The sequence below is a fragment of the Mustelus asterias genome, unplaced genomic scaffold, assembly GCF_964213995.1.
Source record: "Mustelus asterias unplaced genomic scaffold, sMusAst1.hap1.1 HAP1_SCAFFOLD_134, whole genome shotgun sequence".
Lineage (NCBI taxonomy): Eukaryota > Metazoa > Chordata > Chondrichthyes > Carcharhiniformes > Triakidae > Mustelus > Mustelus asterias.
Genome location: NW_027590165.1, coordinates 129637 through 150484, shown reverse-complemented (window position 1 = coordinate 150484; position 20848 = coordinate 129637). Strand labels below are relative to the sequence as shown.

Sequence of the window (20848 nt, the reverse complement as noted above, 5' to 3'; positions counted from 1 at the left end):
GAATTACAGAGTGCAGCAGAGTTTACCCACTCCCATTCTGAATGGAATTAGTGTCTGATAACTGCACCAAATGTACACATTACAGTCTGAGATCATCCCCAACTACAATCTCCAGACAATATCTCCCAAAGGGAATGAGGGAACAGAGTTCATGTACAGTGTCTGGTGATAAAAGGGTGAATTCACCAGCCGGGGTTCCTGCTACAAACTCCAATCCCTGTCAATATTGTTCAATATTCACGCTGCAGAAACCGGTTCCCAGATGCAGACATGGGACTTACTGAACTTGTCTGAGGCTCACAGAGAGCAGCGCCTGCAGTAGCTGGGAGCCGCCAGCAGATGGTGGCATTGTGTCACTTTAATCACCAGATAGTGAAAGAGGTTTTGAGGAGAGGCTGGTGGAGTCTTTGATTCATTCACAGAGACAGAGAGGAAACTCTGACAAGATTGACCAATCTGCCCCCTGCTGGGTACTGTCAGAATCACACACACACTGTTCTCTCTCTGGAGAATGATCTCTGCTGCTCCATTTTGAAAGGAGGTTGAAGACTCTGTTGCTGAGAACACTGACAACACATTGCTGCTTAAACAATGATTTGCAGCAATCTTTCCTTCAATGTGGAGACTAAAACTACAACAGTTTTCCAGCTGGGAAACCAGGTAAGCAGGGAAATCAGTGCCAGGCTGGAGGGGCTGATGGAATAGGGAGGGAGAGGGGCAGGAATGAAGGGTTTGGAAGGAGCTGTCGAAGATCTTCACAATTCAGGATTTCACTGTAACCGGTGGAGCAGCAATGTTTATAGATTGAAATGTTCACACGGACACTGTCAGTCCCGATCTGGATCTCCGCAGCGACTTCAGCTGTCTCTCTCCATTTGGATTGAACTGATTTCCCCGCAGCCTGAAACAGATTAAAGATGAAACAGGAAATAAACAGATTGAACAACAGAGTAAATAACAGGAGACTGGAGTTAATGGGACAAATCTTCTGGTCTCTGGATCGCCAGAGACCAGACACACATCCGAAGATGAGCATCGGGACCCTGTGGATGTCCTGATGCACTGATCTACCTGGAATTGTCCCAGAGGTATTAACTTCTATTGGGGAACTCCCCTGCTGCAGTTAGAGTCAGATACTTGGGACAGATCCACAAAGTTTACCTGGATAGTTGCTCAGGTAATGTTAGACAGCTCACCACCTGGGCTAATACCTGAATAGCACACCCGAGTCCCCCAATCACTTCCCACTGATCCCCATACTCCACCTCCCACAATCTGACTGGACCCACTCATAGAGTCACAGAGGTTTACAGCATGGAAACAGGCCATTTGGCCCAACTTGTCCATGCCACCCTTTTAAAAAAAAAACCCGAAACTACAGTTCCACCCATATAGACTCAGTGGCTGAACCCTCGGATATATCCCCTCTCAGTACGGCCGTGATGCTTTCCCTCATCAAAAGTGCAACTCCCCCTCCTCTCTTACCTCCTGTTCTATCTTTCCTATAGCATCTGTACCCTGGAACATTAAGCTGCCAGTCCTGTCCCTCCCTTAGCCATGTTTCAGTAATTGCTCTAATATCCCAGTCCCATGTACCCATCAATGCCCTGAGTTCATCTGCCTTGCCCGTCAGGCCTCTTGCATTGAAATAAATGCAGTTTAATCTGGACTTCCCTTGCTCTCTGTCTTGCTTCTGTCTGATCTGTCTGGTACTAGGATTACTGACACTGCCTTTACTAATTAATGTGCTCTCTTTAACTTCCGTGCTGTCCTCAAACTTCTCTTTTGTCTCCCTCCTGCTTTGGATCCCACCCCCCTGCCAACCTCGTTTAAACACTCCCGAGCTGCTCGAGCAAATCTCCCCGCCAGGATGTTAGTCCCCCTCCAGTTCAAATGTAACCCATCCCTCTTGAACAGATCAGCCCTTCCCCAGAAAAGATCCCAATGATCCAAAAATCTAAATCCCTGCCCCCTGCACCAGCTCTCAAGCCAGTCATTCATCTGCCTAATCCTCCTATTCCTACTCTCACTAGCACGTGGTACCGATAGTAGTCCTGAAATTACTACCTTCGAGGTCCTACACGTTAGCCTTCTGCCTAACACTCTGTATTCACATTTCAGGACCTCATCCCTTTTCCTACCTATGTCGTTGGTACCAATATGTACAACGACCTCTGGCTGCTCACCCTCCCCCTTCAGAATGTCCTGCAACCGCTCAGAGACGTCCTTGACCCTGGAACCAGGGAGGTAACACACCATCCTGGAGTCTCGATTGCAGCCACAGAAACGCCTGTCTGTGCCTCTAACTAGCGAGTCCCCTATTACTACTGCTCGCTTGCTCTTTGCCCGACCCTGTCCCACAGCAGAACCAGCTGTGGTGTCACAGGCCTGGCTACTGCTGGTACCTCCCCCTGACAGGCTATCACTCCCGTAAATCATCTCTCCCTCCCCTCCAGCCCGACTACCTCCCACTAGCCCTTGAACAAATCTGACTAAACCTCCCAACTTGGCCTCATCCGTCCCAACCTCTCCTGACCTGACACAGAAACATGGAAGATAGGAGCAGGAGGCGGCCATTTGGTCCTTTAAGCCGACTCCACCATCCATCACAATCATGGCTGATCGTCCAACTCAAAAGCCTAATCCTGCTTTCTCCCCATAACCTTTGATCCTGTTCGCCCCAAGTGCTGTATGCAGCCGCCTCTTGAATACATTCTTGACTATATCTCTGACTTAAACTGATTACTCAGGAACCAACCCCAACCCACTACTCTCCAAAGCTAGAAACCAATCCCAACCCCCGACCACGCAACCAAATCTAACTAGACACCCAACAACATTACCAACTCCCAGCCACCATCCAAACTGCTGATTAACCCTCCAACCCAACACAATACAACTCGACCACCCTCCCGACACCCAGAACTAATCCTTGAACCTCTCCCCAGCCCCCTGACGAACCATTCATCCAGCGACACACCAACCCATTCACTCCCACAATCAACTAACACTTATGGAGCTCCCCGGGGTCACTGTTCTGTAAATAAGGTGTGCTCGCTCTACGTGACTCCACTCTGCTCTGATGGAGATCGCCTGGGTCACTGTGCTGTAAATAGGGTGTGTGCTCTCTCTTCCTCAACTCTGCTCTGCTCTGGTGGAGCTCCCCAGGGTTACTGTGCTGTAAATAGGGTGTGTGTTCTCTCTTCCCCGACTCTACTCTGCTCTGGTGGAGCTCCCCGGGGTCACTGTGCTGTAAATAGGGTGTGTGCTCTCTCTTCCCCGACTCTTGTCTGCTCTGATGGAGCTCCCAGGGTCGCAGTGCCGAAGATCCTGGGAGAAATATGCAGCAGTTTCAGGTTGGGAGAATTTTTAAACATACCGGCAATCTGCTTACCATTGCTGCTGCTTGGAAGATTCAGGCACATTTATATTTTAAATCCATTTATATTTTAATTGTTACACTAAAAATTAACACAAACACTCACGAGATCACCTCCAGACTCCTGCAGGTCAGTATGAGGCGGCGGAGAGCAGGGACAGATTGATCTGTGAAGGAGTTTGATCCCAGGGACAGAATCCTCAGTGACTGGTTTGTACTGAGAGCGGAGGCGAGATCCTCAGCACAAGAATCTGTGAGAGCGTTCTCATACAGACTGGAGACCAGAGAGAGGAATAACAGGAATCAGGCTCAATCCCCAGTGTTTTAAATAATACTGTTAATAACAATAATAATGTATTGTATCAGACATTCCAAAAACACAACCTGCATTTCTGTAGAATGAGGAAATACTCAATGCTGAAAATGAAATATAAATAAACTGGAAATGCTCAGCAGGTTCGCTAAATACATGTGAAGAGAGAAACAGGGGTAAAGTTTGAGCTTCCATTGGAACTGGGAACGGGCAGTGAATTGACAGGTTTGAAGTGACAGCGGTGGGTGGCTGGGGAAGAAACAAAGAAAGGACAAACTGGAATTACAGGAGTGATTAAATGATAAAAGTGATGATGGGACAGGACCATAATCACAGGATCCCCGTGTCCTTACTCGGAGTGGCTCGGGAGGGACATGGGATGGTCAGTGGTTTGGGAATGCAGTTTGTGGTGAGGTTGAAGATAATGGCTGTGATTTTACCAGAAGCTCTGAAGTGCCAGCATGGGGATTGGAAATGGGTGGTGTGTCCGTGTGGGCAGGATAGGCAGAGTTATGAAGGTGATATTGTCAGAGGTGGACAATTAACGGCTGGCAGGCAGGGGGAGCTGCCCACTGAGGCAGCCCGGGCACGGGGCAGTCCCGGTTCAGGCAATGCTGGCACCATCTCCAAAGGCAGCAGGACTTTCAAACACAGCAGCTCTGGAGGGAGCAGTGAGGGAGCTCTGCTTACTGAATGAGGGACTGAATTGTCAGAAAGCAGAGCAAGGCTTGCCCCCCGCCCCCCTCCCCCTCCCTGGAGGGGCTCCTCCCGGCTGCTCAGGCTCAGAGGGAGGTCCTGTTCCCTCAGGATGGGAGGAGATTATCCCATCGGTACAAGCCAGTCTGGATGGAGATTGCTGGGAGGTGAGCAGGTTTCAGACACGTGGTTACAGAGTGGAAAAGGATCAATGTCCTGATGTGTTCTGCCACGGTGAGTGCAGCACAGCCCGATATGTGAATAAGGATGAGGGGGAAATTGTGGAAAGAACCTCTCCACCCAGACACCGGCAATGCAAAGGACTTGCAGAATCTCACTGGCTGTCCTGTCTGGAGACAATACACATCTCTGTAACCTGTGCTTAATGCTGCCTTCTCTCACATTATCTGACTCTTTAAGACCTGGTTGGCTGTAGGGATTCGCATTCTAATCAGTATTCTGTAACTTGATTTTGTGTCTCTGTGTCCTGTTTGAGAGCAGATTTCCACTCCATCTGACGAAGGAGCAGCGCTCCGAAAGCTAATGGTATTTGCTACCAAATAAACCTGTTGGACTTTAACCTGGTGTTAAAACTCTTACAATGCAAAGGCAGCAGCATTGACTGTCAGAGACATGTCCGTTAGGCTGCCACCAGCATAGGCTCGAGCAGGGCTGACCAACATATTCACTGGGCAAACACACGTCAATGTTTTTCTCACTCAAGGGGCCGATGAGTAAATTTCAGAATGATAAAGTTTGGCACCGCAGAAATTTCAATTAAAAACTAAACTGAGATATGAAAAGAAACAACTTGCGGAGCACAATAATGAGTAATAAATAAAGATGTTTATTAGAGTTTAATCCTCATCAATCACAAATTGTTTCTCTCCCACATTTGCTGCAGATTGGCTCAAAAACCTATCAGCAGCAAACATGGGAAAGAAACGGGATGTGATTGGAGGAGCAGCTCCATGCAGATTCTTCCATTCAAACTGAACTGTGTGACTGAGATTCTGGAAACTCGCTCCGGGGGCCGCATTGAGGGGCTTCGAGGGTCACATTCGCCCCTTGGTCCACACGTTGGACAACCCTGGGCTACTGCATGTGTTTGATGAGTGAGTAACAGTTTGTGTGTTTGGAAAGAGAGCAAACATCATCAGGGAATGAGTGAAGAGTGGAGACATCCAGGTCTTGCCATCCTTACGCCAATGGATGATGAAGTGTTGGATCAGGAAGGCCTGGGGGCAGAGTGGGTAATTACTGCTGGTGAGATGGGTTGAGTGGGTGGCCTAATGAATGGGCACAGGAGAGCGTCTGGTGAGGACAAAACATAGAGCTTGTTTATCCATCACTGGTCACAGAGAGCAGTCTGAAGGACGTATTGGGATAAGAACAAAATACCTCGGAGCAGCAGAAGGTCATTCAGCCCCTCGAGCACACTCCATCCCGGCTGATCTAATTATAGTCTCAACTCTTTTCCCCGTAACCCTTGATTCGCTTCTCAATCCAAAATCATTCTGAACTCAGCCTTGAATATATTCAATGACTCTGCCGCCACGAGTCTCCAGGGAAGAGAATTCCACTGACCAGCCACCATCTAAAAAATAAATTTCTCCTCATCTCAGTCTTAAGGGACTGACAATTACATTTTAAAATCTGTCCCCTTGTTCTGGTCTCTCTTACAAGAAGAAACAGCCTCTCAGCAACCACCCTGTCTCATCCCCTCAATGCGATCACCTTTTAATCTTCTGAACTTTCATAGATATTGCTCCAATCTGCTCAAATTTCCCTCGTAAAATAAACCTCTCCATCCCAGGAATCAGCCGAGTGAACTTTCTCTGAACTGGTTCCAATACAATTCTATCCTTTTTTAAGTAAAGAGTTCAACACTGTACACATTACTCCAGTTTTGGAGCCTCCCTGAGCCTCTCCACATCCCCTTGAAACATCTTTGCATCCTCCTCACAATTCAGATTTTCACCTGATTTTCCATTATTCGCAAATTTGGAAATATTATATTTGATCCCCACATCCATATCATTGATGTAGATTCTGAATAGCTGAGACCCAAACACTGATCCCTGCCGTACTCCACTAGTTAGAAGCTGTCAACCCAAAAGTAACCCATTTATTCCAACTCCTTGTTTCTGTCCATTGATCAGTTCTCAATCCATGCTGGTATATTCCACCGAATCCCACGTGCTCCAATTTTATTTAATAACCTCTTGTGTGTGAATCATGCAACTATAGAATCCCTAGTGTAGGAATCGTCATTCGGCCCATCGAGACACACTGACAGAGTAACTTACCAAGGTCCGCTCCCCATAAACTCACTAATTTACTGGGGCTAATCCACCTAACCTACATATCTTGGGACACGAAGGGCAATTTTACCATGGCCAATCCATCTACCATGCATATCTTTGGAGTGTGGGAGGAAACCGGAGCACCCAGAGGAAACACAGGCAGACACGGGGAGAATGTGGGAACTCCACACAGTCACCCAAGGCTGGAATTGAACCCGGGCCCCTGGCTGTGATGCAACAATGTTAACCACTGTGTCACCGTGCCAGCCTTTCATAAATCCATGTTGGCCCTGTCTAATCCTGCCATTAATTTCGAAGTGTTCTGTTATCACTTCCTTTATTACGGATTATTATAGGATTTCCATACCATCAATGTCAGACTAATAGATCTGCAGTTGCCCGGGTTCCCGTAACCCCACATATTTACGCCGCTAATCTCCCTAACCTACACATCTTGGACACTAACGGGCAATTTAGCACAGCCAATCCACCCAACCTACACAGTTTATTTGGACTATGGGAGGAAACAGGAGCAGCCGGAGGAAACCCACACAGACACGGGGAGAATGTGAAAACTCCACAGACAGTCGCCCAAGGCTGGAATGAATCCGGTTCCCTGACGCTGTGAGGCAGCAGTGCCAACCCCGGTGCCACATCTTCACTTAATCTAATACACTCCTTGAATTAGCAACGGTTGGGACACTTCTGCTGCTGTTTTTCAAATGAAAGGAATCTATTTTTGTTGGAAACGCCACACATTTGCACATCACCATGTCTAAAACAGCTTGTTGTGTGATTGTCACTGGAACGTGCTTCTCCAGGAAATTGCTTGAATCCATTCTGTGAACTAATCTTCTTTTCAACTTTTGACAATTTGATTCTTGCAAAAGACCTAATTCAGAAGCGAATTATACAGTAAATGGAAGAACCCATCAGAACATTGACCTACAGAGGGATCTGTGTGTACAAGTGCACAGATCCCTGAAAGTGACAACACAGGTGGATGAGGTGGTCAAGAAGGCAGACAGCACGCTCGTATTCATCGACCGCAGCATCAAGTATAAAAGTTACAAAGAACAAAACAGCACAGGAACAGGCCCTTCGGCCCTCCAAGCCCGCGCCGCTCCCTGGTCCAAACTAGACCATTCTTTTGTATCCTTCCATTCCCACTCCGTTTATGTGGCTATCTAGATAAGTCTTAAACGTTCCCAGTGTGTCCGCCTCCACCACCTTGCCCGGCAGCGCATTCCAGGCCCCCACCACCCTCTGTGTAAAATATGTCCTTCTGATATCTGTGTTAAACCTCCCCCCCTTCGCCTTGAACCTATGACCCCTCGTGAACGTCACCACCGACCTGGGAAAAGCTTCCCACCGTTCACCCTATCAATGCCTTTCATAATTTTATACACCTCTATTGGGTCATCCCTCATCCTCCGTCTTTCCAGTGAGGACAACCCCAGTTTACCCAATCTCTCCTCATAACTAAGCCCTTCCATACCAGGCAGCATCCTGGTAAACCTCCTCTGTACTCTCTCTAAAGCCTCCACGTCCTTCTGGTAGTGTGGCGACCAGAACTGGGCGCAGTGTTCCAAATGTGGCTGAACCAACGTTCTATACATCTGCAACATCAGACCCCAACTTTTATACTCTATGCCCCGTCCTATAAAGGCAAGCCTGCCATATGCCTTCTTCACTACCTTCTCCACCTGAGACGTCACCTTGAAGGATCTGTGGACTTGCACACCCAGGTCCCTCTGCGTATCTACACCCTTTATGGTTCTGCCATTTATCGGATAGCTCCCTCCTACGTTAGTTCTACCAAAATGCATCACTTCGCATTTATCAGGATTGAACTCCATCTGCCATTTCTTTGCCCAAATTTCCAGCCTATCTATATCCTTCTGTAGCCTCTGACAATGTTCCTCACTATCTGCAAGTCCAGCCATTTTCGTGTCGTCTGCAAACTTACTGATCACCCCAGTTACACCTTCTTCCAGATCGTTTATATAAATCACAAACAGCAGAGGTCCCAATACAGAGCCCTGCGGAACACCACTAGTCACAGGCATCCAGCCGGAAAAAGACCTTTCCACTACCACCCTCTGTCTTCTGTGACCAAGCCAGTTCTCCACCCATCTAGCCACCTCCCCCTTTATCCCATGAGATCCAAGTTGGCAAGTGATGTAACGGCCGTATGAAACTTTAATAAGGCCACATTTGTAATATTGCTTGCAGTTCTGTTCGCCACACTATCAGATGGATGTGGATGCTTTGGAGAGAGTGCAAAGAAGGTTTACCAGAATGTTGCCTGATCAAGGAGGGTTAAGGTATGAGGAGAGGTTGGATAATCACGGATTGTTTTCACGACAAAAAGGGAGATTGAGAGGTGACCTGACAGAGGATACACAATTATGAGAGGCATCGACATGGTGGATAGTCAGAGACTTTTTCCTCGTCTGGAATGGTCAACTACAAGAGGGCACAGGATGAAGGTGAGAGGGGAAAAGTTTGGGGAGATGTGTAGGATAAGTTTTCACACAGAGGGTGGTGGGTGCCTGGAATGCACTGCCAATGGAGGTGGTGGAAGCAGCACGTTCCCAATGTTCAAGGTGTATCTTAATAGACACATGAACAAGAGACGAACAGAGGAACAGAAACCTCGTATGGGCACTAAGTACTGGGTCTGAATAAGGATTAGGAGTCAGGCTTGGTGGGCCGAAAGGCCTGTTACTGTGTTGTTTGCTTCTTTGTTCTTCTTTGTATCTGAAGGCTAAAATCACCCGTGATTATTGCAGCATGTTTTTACACGACCCCATTACTTTTCCTGTATACTTTGTCAGAGATTCTGAATATTGTGAGGGGCGATTAAATGATTCCCACAAGTGACCTTTTAACTTTGCTTATTCTTTATCTCTACCCAAGCTGATTCTGCATCTCGATCATTGGAACTAAGTTCACCTCTCGCTGCTGTACTGACATCTGTTACTAACAGCGAGACTCCACCACCATGTCCTGCCCTCCATTTACTGTCATCCACTCACTCTCCCCCCTTTCACTAATCAATGGATGTTGTGTCCGGGGAGAGCTGTGCACATCTGAGGAGGAGGAGAGGACCTCAGAGGGTGAACCGTAACATTATTCCCCCACTCCCTCAACATAAGGATCTGTGGGACTGACATCCCATTGCTCAGGGATCAGAGAGAGAAGCAACAGGAGTCAGAGGAAAAACACTTTTCCTTATTCATAACTGACGCCAATAGTAATGGGCAGTGTTTTTTATACAAATACCAGTGGTGAAATTATATTGTTGAATATTCAGTTATTATAAACACAATCTCACACAGTCTGCTACTTACTGCAGTTTCTGTATTTTACAGTCCGGATTCCTCAGAGCCACAGACAGCAGTTTCACTCCAGAATCTCCCAGGTTATTGGAACCCAGATCCAGATATATCAGTGAGCGGTTTGTACTGAGAGCAGAGGCCAGGTCCTCGGCACAAGAATCTGAGAGATCGTTACCTTGGAGACTGGAGATCAGAGAGAAAAAAATAACAGGAATCAGGGTAAATCCACAGTGTTTTTAAGAATAAGATGATTAACAATAATAATGTACAGCGCGGGACATTCAAGAAACACAACTTCAGTTGAAACAGGAGGCAAAATTCGATTGATGCTGTAAATCTGAAAAATGAATAAATATGTTGGAGACTCTCATCAGGTCAGGCAATATCTGTGAAGATAGAAACAGATTTAGTTTCAGTTCAATTCGCGAAACTTAGAAATTGGAAATAGCGGTGAATTAAATTGTTTTAAGTGACAGGGAGCTGGGGATGGGCGGGTGACAAGGAAAGAACAAAATGGAAGTGCCAGACTGATTAAATGACAAAAAGGACGATGGTGAAAGGGAAGAGCACAGGATTCCCATGTCCTTACCCTGAGTCACAGGGGGGGGACATGGGATGGCAAGTGGCTCAGGAATGGAGTGTGTGGTGGGGTTGAAGATGATGCGACAGAAACCTTTTTCACACTGCCAGTGGTTCGGGTCTGGAACTCACAGCCGGGAAGTGTGGTGGAGGTCGGCTGCATCGAAGCAGTCAAAAAGGAATTAGATGATTATTTGAATATAAAGAATGAGCGAGGATACGAGAAAAACGCTGGAGAATGACTCAAATTCCTAATGCTAAGTTGGTGAGCTGGTACAGACACGATGGGCCAAATGGCCTCATTGTGCACCGTAAGAATTCTGTGAAGATAATGGTTGGAAATGTATCGATATTTTAACTGGAAGTTGGTGATGTTGCAGTGTGGACAGTGTTAGTCGCCATAGTCCTCAATAAAATGTTAATACTGATAGGCAGAGGGATCTGGGTGTACAGGTCCACAGGTCACTGAAAGTGGCAATGCAGGTGGAGAAGGTAGTCAAGAAGGCATACGGCATGCTTGCCTTCATCGGCCGGAGCATTGAGTTTAAAAATTGGCAAGTCAAGTTGCAGCTTTATAGAACCTTCGTTCGGCCGCACTTAGAATATAGTGTTCAATTCTGGTCGCCACTCTACCAGAAGGATGTGGAGGCTTTGGAGAGGGATACAGAAAAGATTGACCAGGATGTTGCCTGGTATGGAGGGCATTAGCTATGAGGAGAGGTTGGAGAAACTTGGTTTGTTCTAACTGGAGCGACGGAGGTTGAGGGGAGACCTGATAGAAGTCTACAAGATTATGAGAGGCATGGACAGAGTGGATAGTCGGAAGCTTTTTCACAGGGTAGAAGAGTCAATTGCTAGGGGGGCAAAGGTTTAAGGTGCGAGGGGCAAGGTTTAAAGGAGATGTACGAGGCAGATTCTTTACACAGAGTAGTGGGCGCCTGGAACTCGTTGCTGGGGGAGGTAGTAGAAGCAGATATGGTGGTGACGTTTAAGGGGCGTCTTGACAAGTACATGAATAGGATGGGAATAGAGGGATATGGTCCCCGGAAGGGTAGGGGGTATTAGTTAAGTCAGGCAGCATGGTGGGTGCAGTCTTGGAGGGCCGAAGGGCCTGTTCCTGTGCTGTAATTTTCTTTGTTCTTTGTGTTTCTCTCCAATGGAGAGAGACAATTTGTTACATGTAGCTTCAGGGATACAATTTAATAAACATGCGGCACTGGGAGGAGGTGGGATTCCATGAACCCCACAGCCGGTAAGAGGACCAAACCCTCAGATTTAGCATCATTCTACATCACACTCTAAACACCAAACCAAATGAACTAACCAACTCCACATATAACCAAACAGGCACATTAATATCTGACAGGTTCGGGAAATCCGTGCACTCAGGCAGCACAGGCAGAATCACAGAATTGTTACAGAGCAGGTGGAGGCCATTCGGCCCATTGTGTCTGCACTGACTCTCCGAATGAACAACTCACTAAGTGTCATCCCCCCCACATTCCCCCCAAAACCCTGTGCATTCCAGAGCTTAACCACTGTCTGCAGGGGAAGGCCCCATTCAGGCAATGCTGGCACCAGATTTAAAGGCAGCCAGCAGCACTTTTAAAGGCTCTGAAGGGAGCAGTGAGGGAGCCCTGGTTAATGACCAAAGGGCTGAAATGGCAGAAGGCAGATTAAACCCAATTCGCTGACACTACCCTGGAAATTCTCAAGGTTATATCGGTTTGGAGGGAGGTTCTGTTCCCTCAGGAGTGGAGGAGGAGACCTGTTACATCAACCCAAGCAAGTCTGGATAGACACTGCCGAGGGCCAGAGCAGGCAGCACGTGGCTGCAGTGAGGCAAAAGGATCAATAACCTGATATGTTCTGACAAGGTGAGTGTTAAACTTACAGGCTGATATGTGAATAAGGATGAAAGAGGAATGGTGGAAAGAACATCTCCACCCAGACACTGGCAATGTCCAGACAGCAGCATCAATCTTCAGGAACATGTCAGCCTCTCTGTGAATGGTTTCGGTCAGTCAGAGATGACTGCTGCACTGCCGACACTGAGTGACCATCCTGGTGGTCCCATGATGGGCAGCCTGGCAGCATCATAGGCTTGTGTGTGTCTTTGATGGGTGAGTAACAATGGAAATTTATGTGCTTGTAGAAGAGGGCACTCAGCGTCAGAGAAGGAGCCAAGAGTGACAGTGTCTGGATTGTGTCATCCTTATGCCAATGGAAGATGCAGTGCTGGAGCTGGGAGACCTGGAGGCTGGGTGGGCAATCGCTGATGGTGAGATGGGTTGTGGACCCAGAGAGAGTGAGTGAGTGAATGGATGGGCACAGGAGAGGCTCTGCTGCTGACTCAATAACTTGGTGCTTGTGTGTTCATCATTGGTCACATGGAGCTCTGGGTTAGGAACAGTCAGAAGTTTAACAGCACCAGGTTAAAGTCCAACAGGTTTATTTGGTAGCAAATGCCACTAGCTTTCAGAGCGCTGCTCCTTCGTCAGGTGGAGTGGAGAAATGCTCACAAACAGGGCATACAGAGACATAAACTCAATTTACAGAATACTGATTGGAATGCAGTCTTTACAGATAATCAAGTCTTAAAGGTACAAACAGTGTGAGTGGAGGGAGCATTAAGCACAGGTTAAAGAGATGTGTATTGTCTCCAGACAGGACAGCCAGTGAGATTCTGCAAGTCCAGACAAGCTGTGGGCCATTCGGCCCATCAATCCTTCACTAACAACAATCCCGCCCAGGCCCTATAACAGTAACCCTACATATTAACTCTGCAAATCCCCCTGACATGAAGTGTCAATTTACCATCGCCGCTCAAACTAGCGTGCACATCTTTGGCATGTGGGAGGAAACTGGAGTAACTGAAGGAAACCTGCGCAGACACGGAGAGTACATGCAAACTCCACACAATCTGTCACCCAAGGCCGGAATTGACACGGGTCTCTGGCGCTCTGAGTCAGCAGTGCTAACAGCTCTACCACCCTGCCGACCATGATCAGCCGTGGTTCGTCCCAATTGCAGTGAGTATCGGACGAATAATTTCTATATTTTTTCATAAGATAAGCCTGGCATGCCATGAAAGACTCAAGCCAACATTTTCTCAAATGTTTATAAAATACGTTCATAAGGTGACCAAAACTATATACGTTACTTCAGCTGTGCTGTGACCACAAACCTATCAGATTTGTGACTGGCGACCTTTGCTCCCAGGCGAATTGTCCCTCATTGCCTTTTCTGTTGATTTGTCAAAGCTGTCGGATCTTATAATATGAAGTCATGAGATTGGATCAGGTTAGGGATTCTGAGAGTCAGCACACCCGAAGGTAGAAATTCAATACAGTTTGCAGTTGCCAATGACTGGACCTCAGAGCGTGAACCATAACATTATTCCCCCACTCCCTCAACATAAGGATTTGTGGGACTGACATCCCATTGCTCAGGGATCAGAGAGAGAAGCAACAGGAGTCAGAGGAAAAGCAGTTTTCCTTATTCATAACTGACGCCAATAGTAATGGGCAGAGTTTTTTATACAAATACCAGTGGTGAAATTATATTGTTGAATATTCAGTTATTATAAACACAATCTCACACAGTCTGCTACTTACTACAGTTCCTGTATTTTACATTCCGGATTCCTCAGAGCCACAGACAGCAGTTTCACTCCTGAATCTCCCAGTTTATTGTTACCCAGATTCAGATCTATCAGTGAGCGGTTTGTACTGAAAGCAGAGGCCAGGTCCTCGGCACAAGAATCTGTGAGAGCGTTACCAGGCAGACTGGAGATCAGAGAGAGAAACATAACAGGAATCAGGGTAAATCCACAGTGTTTTTAAGAATAAGATCATTAACAATAATAATGTACAGCGCGGGACATTCAATGAGTATTCTAACTGAGTGCAGTTAGACAGAGACACCAGGAGATGGAGACAGTGAGTATTCTAACTGAGTGCAGTTAGACAGAGACACCAGGAGATGGAGACAGTGAGGGGGGTAACTGAGTACAGTTAGACAGAGACACCAGGAGGTGGAGACAGTGAGTATTCTAACTGAGTGCAGTTAGACAGAGACACCAGGAGATGGAGACAGTGAGTATTCTAACTGAGTGCAGTTAGACAGGGACACCAGGAGATGGAGACAGTGAGGGGGTAACTGAGTGCAGTTAGACAGAGACACCAGGAGATGGAGACAGTGAGGGGGTAACTGAGTGCAGTTAGACAGGGACACCAGGAGATGGACACAGTGAGTATTCTAACTGAGTGCAGTTAGACAGAGACACCAGGAGATGGAGACAGTGAGGGGGGAACTGAGTGCAGTTAGACAGGGACACCAGGAGATGGAGACAGTGAGTATTCTAACTGAGTGCAGTTAGACAGAGACACCAGGAGATGGAGACAGTGAGGGGGGTAACTGAGTACAGTTAGACAGAGACACCAGGAGATGGAGACAGTGAGTATTCTAACTGAGTGCAGTTAGACAGAGACACCAGGAGATGGAGACAGTGAGTATTCTAACTGAGTGCAGTTAGACAGGGACACCAGGAGATGGAGACAGTGAGGGGGTAACTGAGTGCAGTTAGACAGAGACACCAGGAGATGGAGACAGTGAAGGGGTAACTGAGTGCAGTTAGACAGGGACACCAGGAGATGGAGACAGTGAGTATTCTAACTGAGTGCAGTTAGACAGAGACACCAGGAGATGGAGACAGTGAGGGGGGTAACTGGGTGCAGTTAGACAGAGACACCAGGAGATGGAGACAGTGAGTATTCTAACTGAGTGCAGTTTGACAGGGACACCAGGAGCTGGAGACAGTGAGGGGGTAACTGAGTGCAGTTAGACAGAGACACCAGGAGATGGAGACAGTGAGGGGGGTAACTGAGTGCAGTTAGACAGGGACACCAGGAGATGGAGACAGTGAGTATTCTAACTGAGTGCAGTTAGACAGGTACACCAGGAGATGGAGACAGTGAGGGGGTAACTGAGTGCAGTTAGACAGGGACACCAGGAGATGGAGACAGTGAGTATTCTAACTGAGTGCAGTTAGACAGAGACACCAGGAGATGGAGACAGTGAGGGGGGTAACTGAGTGCAGTTAGACAGGGACACCAGGAGATGGAGACAGTGAGGGGGGTAACTGAGTGCAGTTAGACAGGGACACCAGGAGATGGAGACAGTGAGTATTCTAACTGTGGGCTCAGGAATGGAGTGTGTGGTGGGGTTGAAGATGATGCGACAGAAACCTTTCTCACACTGCCAGTGGTTCGGGTCTGGAACTCACAGCCGGGAAGTGTGGTGGAGGTCGGCTGCATCGAAGCAGTCAAAAAGGAATTAGATGATTTTTTGAAGATAGGCAATGAGCTACGAAAATGGATACGACAAAAAGGCTGGAGAATGACACGAATTTCGAATGTCAATTTGGTGAGCTAGTGCAGACACGATGGGCCAAATGGCCTCATTGTGCTCCGTAAGAATTCTGTGGAGACAGTGGTTGAAAATGTTATCGATATTTCAACTGGAAGTTGGTGATGTTGCCGTGTGGACAGTGTTAGTAGGCACATTCCTCAATGAAATCTCTCCAATAGAAAGAGACACAATTTGGTACATGTCGCTTCAGGGATACAACTTAGTAAACGTGGGGATATGGGAAGAGTTGGGACTCCATTAACCCCACAGCCAGTACGAGGACCAAACCCTCAACAACAGCGTCATTCTACATCACGCTGGAGACACCGAACCAACTGAACTAACCAACTCCACACAGAGCCAGAACGGGAACAGTAAATGTCTGACAGGTTCGGGAAATCCGTCCACTCAGGCAGCACAGGCAGAATCACAGTATTGTTAGAGAGCAGAAGGAGGCCACTCGGCCCATCGTGTCTGCACTGACTCTCCGAATGAGCAATTCACTAAGTGGCATTCCCCCACCTTCCCCCAAAACCCTGTGCATTCCAGAGCTTAACCACTGGCTGCAGTGGACAGCACAATTCAGGCAATGCTGGCACCAGATTTAAAGGCAGCCAGCAGCGCTTTTAAAGGCTCTGAAGGGAGCAGTGAGGGAGCCCTGGTTAATGAACAAAGGGCTGAAATGGCAGAAGGCAGATTCAACCCAATTCGCTGACACTTCCCTGGAAATTCTCAAGGCTATTTCGGTTTGGAGGAAGGTTCTGTTCCCTCAGGACTGGAGAAGGATACGTGTCACATCAACCCAAGCAAGTCTGGATAGACACTGCCAAGGGTCTGAGCAGTGGCTGCAATGAGGCAAAAGATGAATAATCTGATATGTTCTGACAAGGTGAGCGTTAAGCCTACAGGCTGATATGTGAATAAGGATGAAAGAGAAATTGTGGAAAGAACATCTCCACCCAGACACTGGCAATGTCCAGACAGCAGCATCAATCTTCAGGAACATGTCAGCCTCTCTGTGAAGGGTTACATGGAACATAGGACATAGAACAGTACAGCACAGTGCAGACCCTTCGGCCCACGATGTTGTGCCGAGCTTTGTCCAAAACCAAGATCAAGCTATCCCACTCCCTATCATTCTAGTGTGCTCCATCTGCCTATCCAATAACCGCTTGAAAGTTCCTAAAGTGTCCGACTTCACTATGACAGCAGGCAGTCCATTCCACACCCCAACCGCTCTCTGAGTAAAGAGTCAGTCAGAGATGGCTGCTGCACTGCCGACACTGACTGACCATCCTGGTGGTCCCATGATGGGCAGTCTAAATTAGCGTCAGGTTTGTATGTGTCTTTGATGGGTGAGTAACAATGGAAATTTATGTGCTTGTAGAAGAGGGCACAGAGCGTCAGAGAAGGAGCCAAGAGTGACAGTGTCTGGATTGTGTCATCCTTATGCCAATGGAAGATGCAGTGCTGGATCTGGGAGACCTGGAGGCTGGGTGGGCAATCGCTGATGGTGAGATGGGTTGTGGATCCAGAGAGAGTGAGTGAGTGAATGGATGGGCACAGGAGAGGCTCTGCTGCTGAGTCCAAAACCTGGTGCTTGTGTGTCTTCCATTGGTCACATGGAGCTCTGGGTTAGGAACAGTCTGCAGGACATGTTGGAATGTGCATTACCCTCTAACATTCTTCACTCTCTCACAAATCAACAGCTGCGGTGAGCGGGAGACAGGCGTGTAGCTCTGAAGATGGGGAGGGGTCAGAGGATGGATTGTCACATTATCCTCTATAACGTCCGCCAGAGCAGATAATGTCTCTCACGATTAGCAAAGGGGTTACAATCTGGCAGCACAGAGCAGCACAGACAAACCCGAGCAGCTGATGGAGGCAGCAATAGCTGAGTTCACTCACACTCTCGAGAGGACAGGTCATTGTCAGCTTCAGGAAGATGAAATGTGACTGGAGTCTTTAACAATGCAGCAGATACTGGAGCTGCAGCGTAGGATACTTTAACATTTGGTGGAGTTTCCAAAGGCTGTGTGTATCCATACACAAAGGATGGAGGAGTCAATCCAGGCCAGCAGTGTTACCATGTCTCAGGTCTGAGCACAAATAGCATCCTCCACAGAGAGATTGGTGACCTTCATGGAGAGTCACATCCAGCCTATCACCCACAGGAAATACACATGAACCTGCATGTTCTCACCACCTCCATGAGCTCTGTGGAACACGGGCTGTGGGAGGGGTGGGAAAATGTGCCTGGAGTAACTGTCAGGCCCTCCCCAGCTGAGCAGGGAGGGTCCCGTTTGCCCTGAATGGATAGAGGTGCGGCTGCCTGCAGCATTTGGGAGCTCCTCTCAGGATGCCCCTGGTGTGGGCAGTGGGTCCCCTTCTGCTCCGACTGTGACACAAGCACCTCACGAAGCTATGATGATAGAGACAACTCCAGCATCTGTGCAGAGGACCCGCAGTCGGCCGGATCCTTCCAGGACTCAGGAAATCTGAGGACAAAGGCCACGGTCATCGAAATTCCCAGAGGAGAGGAGAGAGGTAAGATGCTGCCTGCAGCTCAGCGGAAAGTGCGGGGATGGCGGTGGTTGTCATGGTGGGGTTGCTTCCTTGGGTTTCACAGGGTTATACTTTGTTATTACTGGTCACTTTGTTATGTCTGTATTTTGAGTAAATTCAGAGATGGAGCACCACTAAAAAACTCCTTCACCATATTACTGGTCTTTAACAGTTCACTGGGAATGGGAGATGGGAAATACAGCACTGAATCAGGTCAATACAATTCCAATACCTTTGTTTCATGTCGTGACGGCTCCAGGGAAATTATAAAACATTCACAGAAACAGCAACAGTGCTGGAGATGATGAAGATTTATTACACTGAATGGCTGTGTGAGTTAAGGTTCTTGGAAAACATGTCTGCATTACTGAATCTCCATCCTCCCTGACACATATCCCATGTCCCTGGCCTCTGGTCCATGGGGTTCCTCATCATGAAGCATCTGGTCAACGTTGTATTGCATCACACTTTGTTCAAAGCTTCTCCACTCTAGATCCAGGTTGTATGGAACACAGCACAACACCAGGACATTTGAGACCCTCGCTGAGTATATTAAATAGTTCCACCAGATCTATCTTTAGAATTCCTCTGGCCTGTGCAATGGTCACACTATTTGTCCTGTCGCAGGTGTTTTTTCTCTCTTCCGTGACTGTGTTTGGGTTACACACAGGCACAATTACCCACCTCTATAGTGGGTAGCGCTTGTCTTTATTAATTCTTTCAAGGGATGATGGTATCACTGGCAATGCCAACACTTGCAGCCCATCCCCAATTGCTTTTGAGAAGGAGGTGGTGAGCCATCTTCTTAAATTCTGCAGAGCATCTGGTACAAAACCGCGAGGAAGGGACATCCGGGATTATGATCCCGCATCAGTGATGGAAAAGCAATATATTCCAAGTCAGAATGGTGTGTGGTTTGGAAAGAAATCTGAAGCTGGTTGGTGTCCCATCCTTCTGATATCCTTGGCCATCTCGGTGATGGATAGTGCCTGTTTGGATGATGCTGGCTCAGGAACCTTGGTGAGCTGCTACATTCCACCTTGTATGTGGTAAAATACTGCCACTGTGCGTCAGAAAGAGACAGAACTTTGTTCTACAAGGACTGTGCAGTGATCACTCCTACCGATACTCAGAAACACAGAATCATAGAATCACAGAGTGCAGAAGAGACGCTTTGGCCCACTGAGTCTGCACCAAAACACTGAACCTACCTACCTAATCCCATTTACCAGCACTTGACCCATAGCCTTGAATGTTATGACATGCCAAATGCTCACCCAGGTACTTTTCAAAGGATGTGAAGCAATTCACCTTTACCACCCTCATAGGCAGCGCATTCCAGACAGTCACCACCCTCTGGGTAAAAAGGTTTTTCCTCACATCCTTCAGAATTTTCTCCAATATTTTCTCTACCACTGAGATTCACAGGCCTGTACAAAGAACAATACAGCACAGTAACAGGCCCTTCGGCCCTCCAAGCCCGCACCGCTCCCCGGTCCAGGATTGAATCCTGAATCCAGGATCCCCGCCCAATTTTCCAGCCTATCTACATACCAATATCCGATCCACCGAGCTGTCCCCCACAGCTACGATGCTTTGTTCATTACAACCTATTAACTCACCCCCACCCCCCCATTCCAGACCATGTGATCTCCAGGGAGAGGCGAAAACCCAGAGTGAAAAACCCCAGGGCCAATATGGGGAAAACAAAATCTGGGAAATTCCTCTCCGACCCCCTGAGGCGATCGAAACGAGTCCAGGAGATCACAATGGCCCTGATCGGAAAATGCTTCCCAACCCTAGTCATTTCCACTTCCACGAGAAACAAGGAACAATTAGCCCGCGCCGCTCCCTGGTCCAAACTAGACCACTCTTTTGTATCCCTCCATTCCCACTCCGTTCATATAGCTGTCTAGATAAGTCTTAAACGTTCCCAGTGTGTCCGCCTCCACCACCTTGCCCGGCAACACATTCCAGGCCCCCTCGACCCTCTGTGTGAAATATGTCCTTCTGATATCTGTGTTAAACCTCCCCCCCTTCACCTTGAACCTATGACCCCTCGTGAACGTCACCACCGACCCGGGGAAAAGCTTCCCACCGTTCACCCTATCTATGCCTTTCATAATTTTATACACCTCTATTAAGTCTCTCCTCATCCTCCGTCTTTCCAAGGAGAACAACCCCAGTTTCCCCAATCTCTCCTCATAACCAAGCCCCTCCATACCAGGCAACATCCTGGTAAACCTCCTCTGTA

General features: G+C 47.8%; 1 protein-coding gene across 1 annotated transcript in view; it reads right to left on the bottom strand.

The window, feature by feature from the left end:
- Positions 1–813: 813 nt before the first annotated feature.
- The window catches only part of LOC144484919 (uncharacterized), a 71790-nt gene continuing 51755 nt past the window's right edge, over positions 814–20848 (bottom strand). The window contains exons 10-12 of the mRNA XM_078203279.1: positions 10051–10221; positions 3486–3653; positions 814–901 (exon numbers count right to left, since the gene is read on the bottom strand). Of these exons, the coding sequence (XP_078059405.1) occupies positions 814–901; positions 3486–3653; positions 10051–10221 (427 nt within the window). The remainder of the gene's footprint in view (positions 902–3485; positions 3654–10050; positions 10222–20848) is intronic.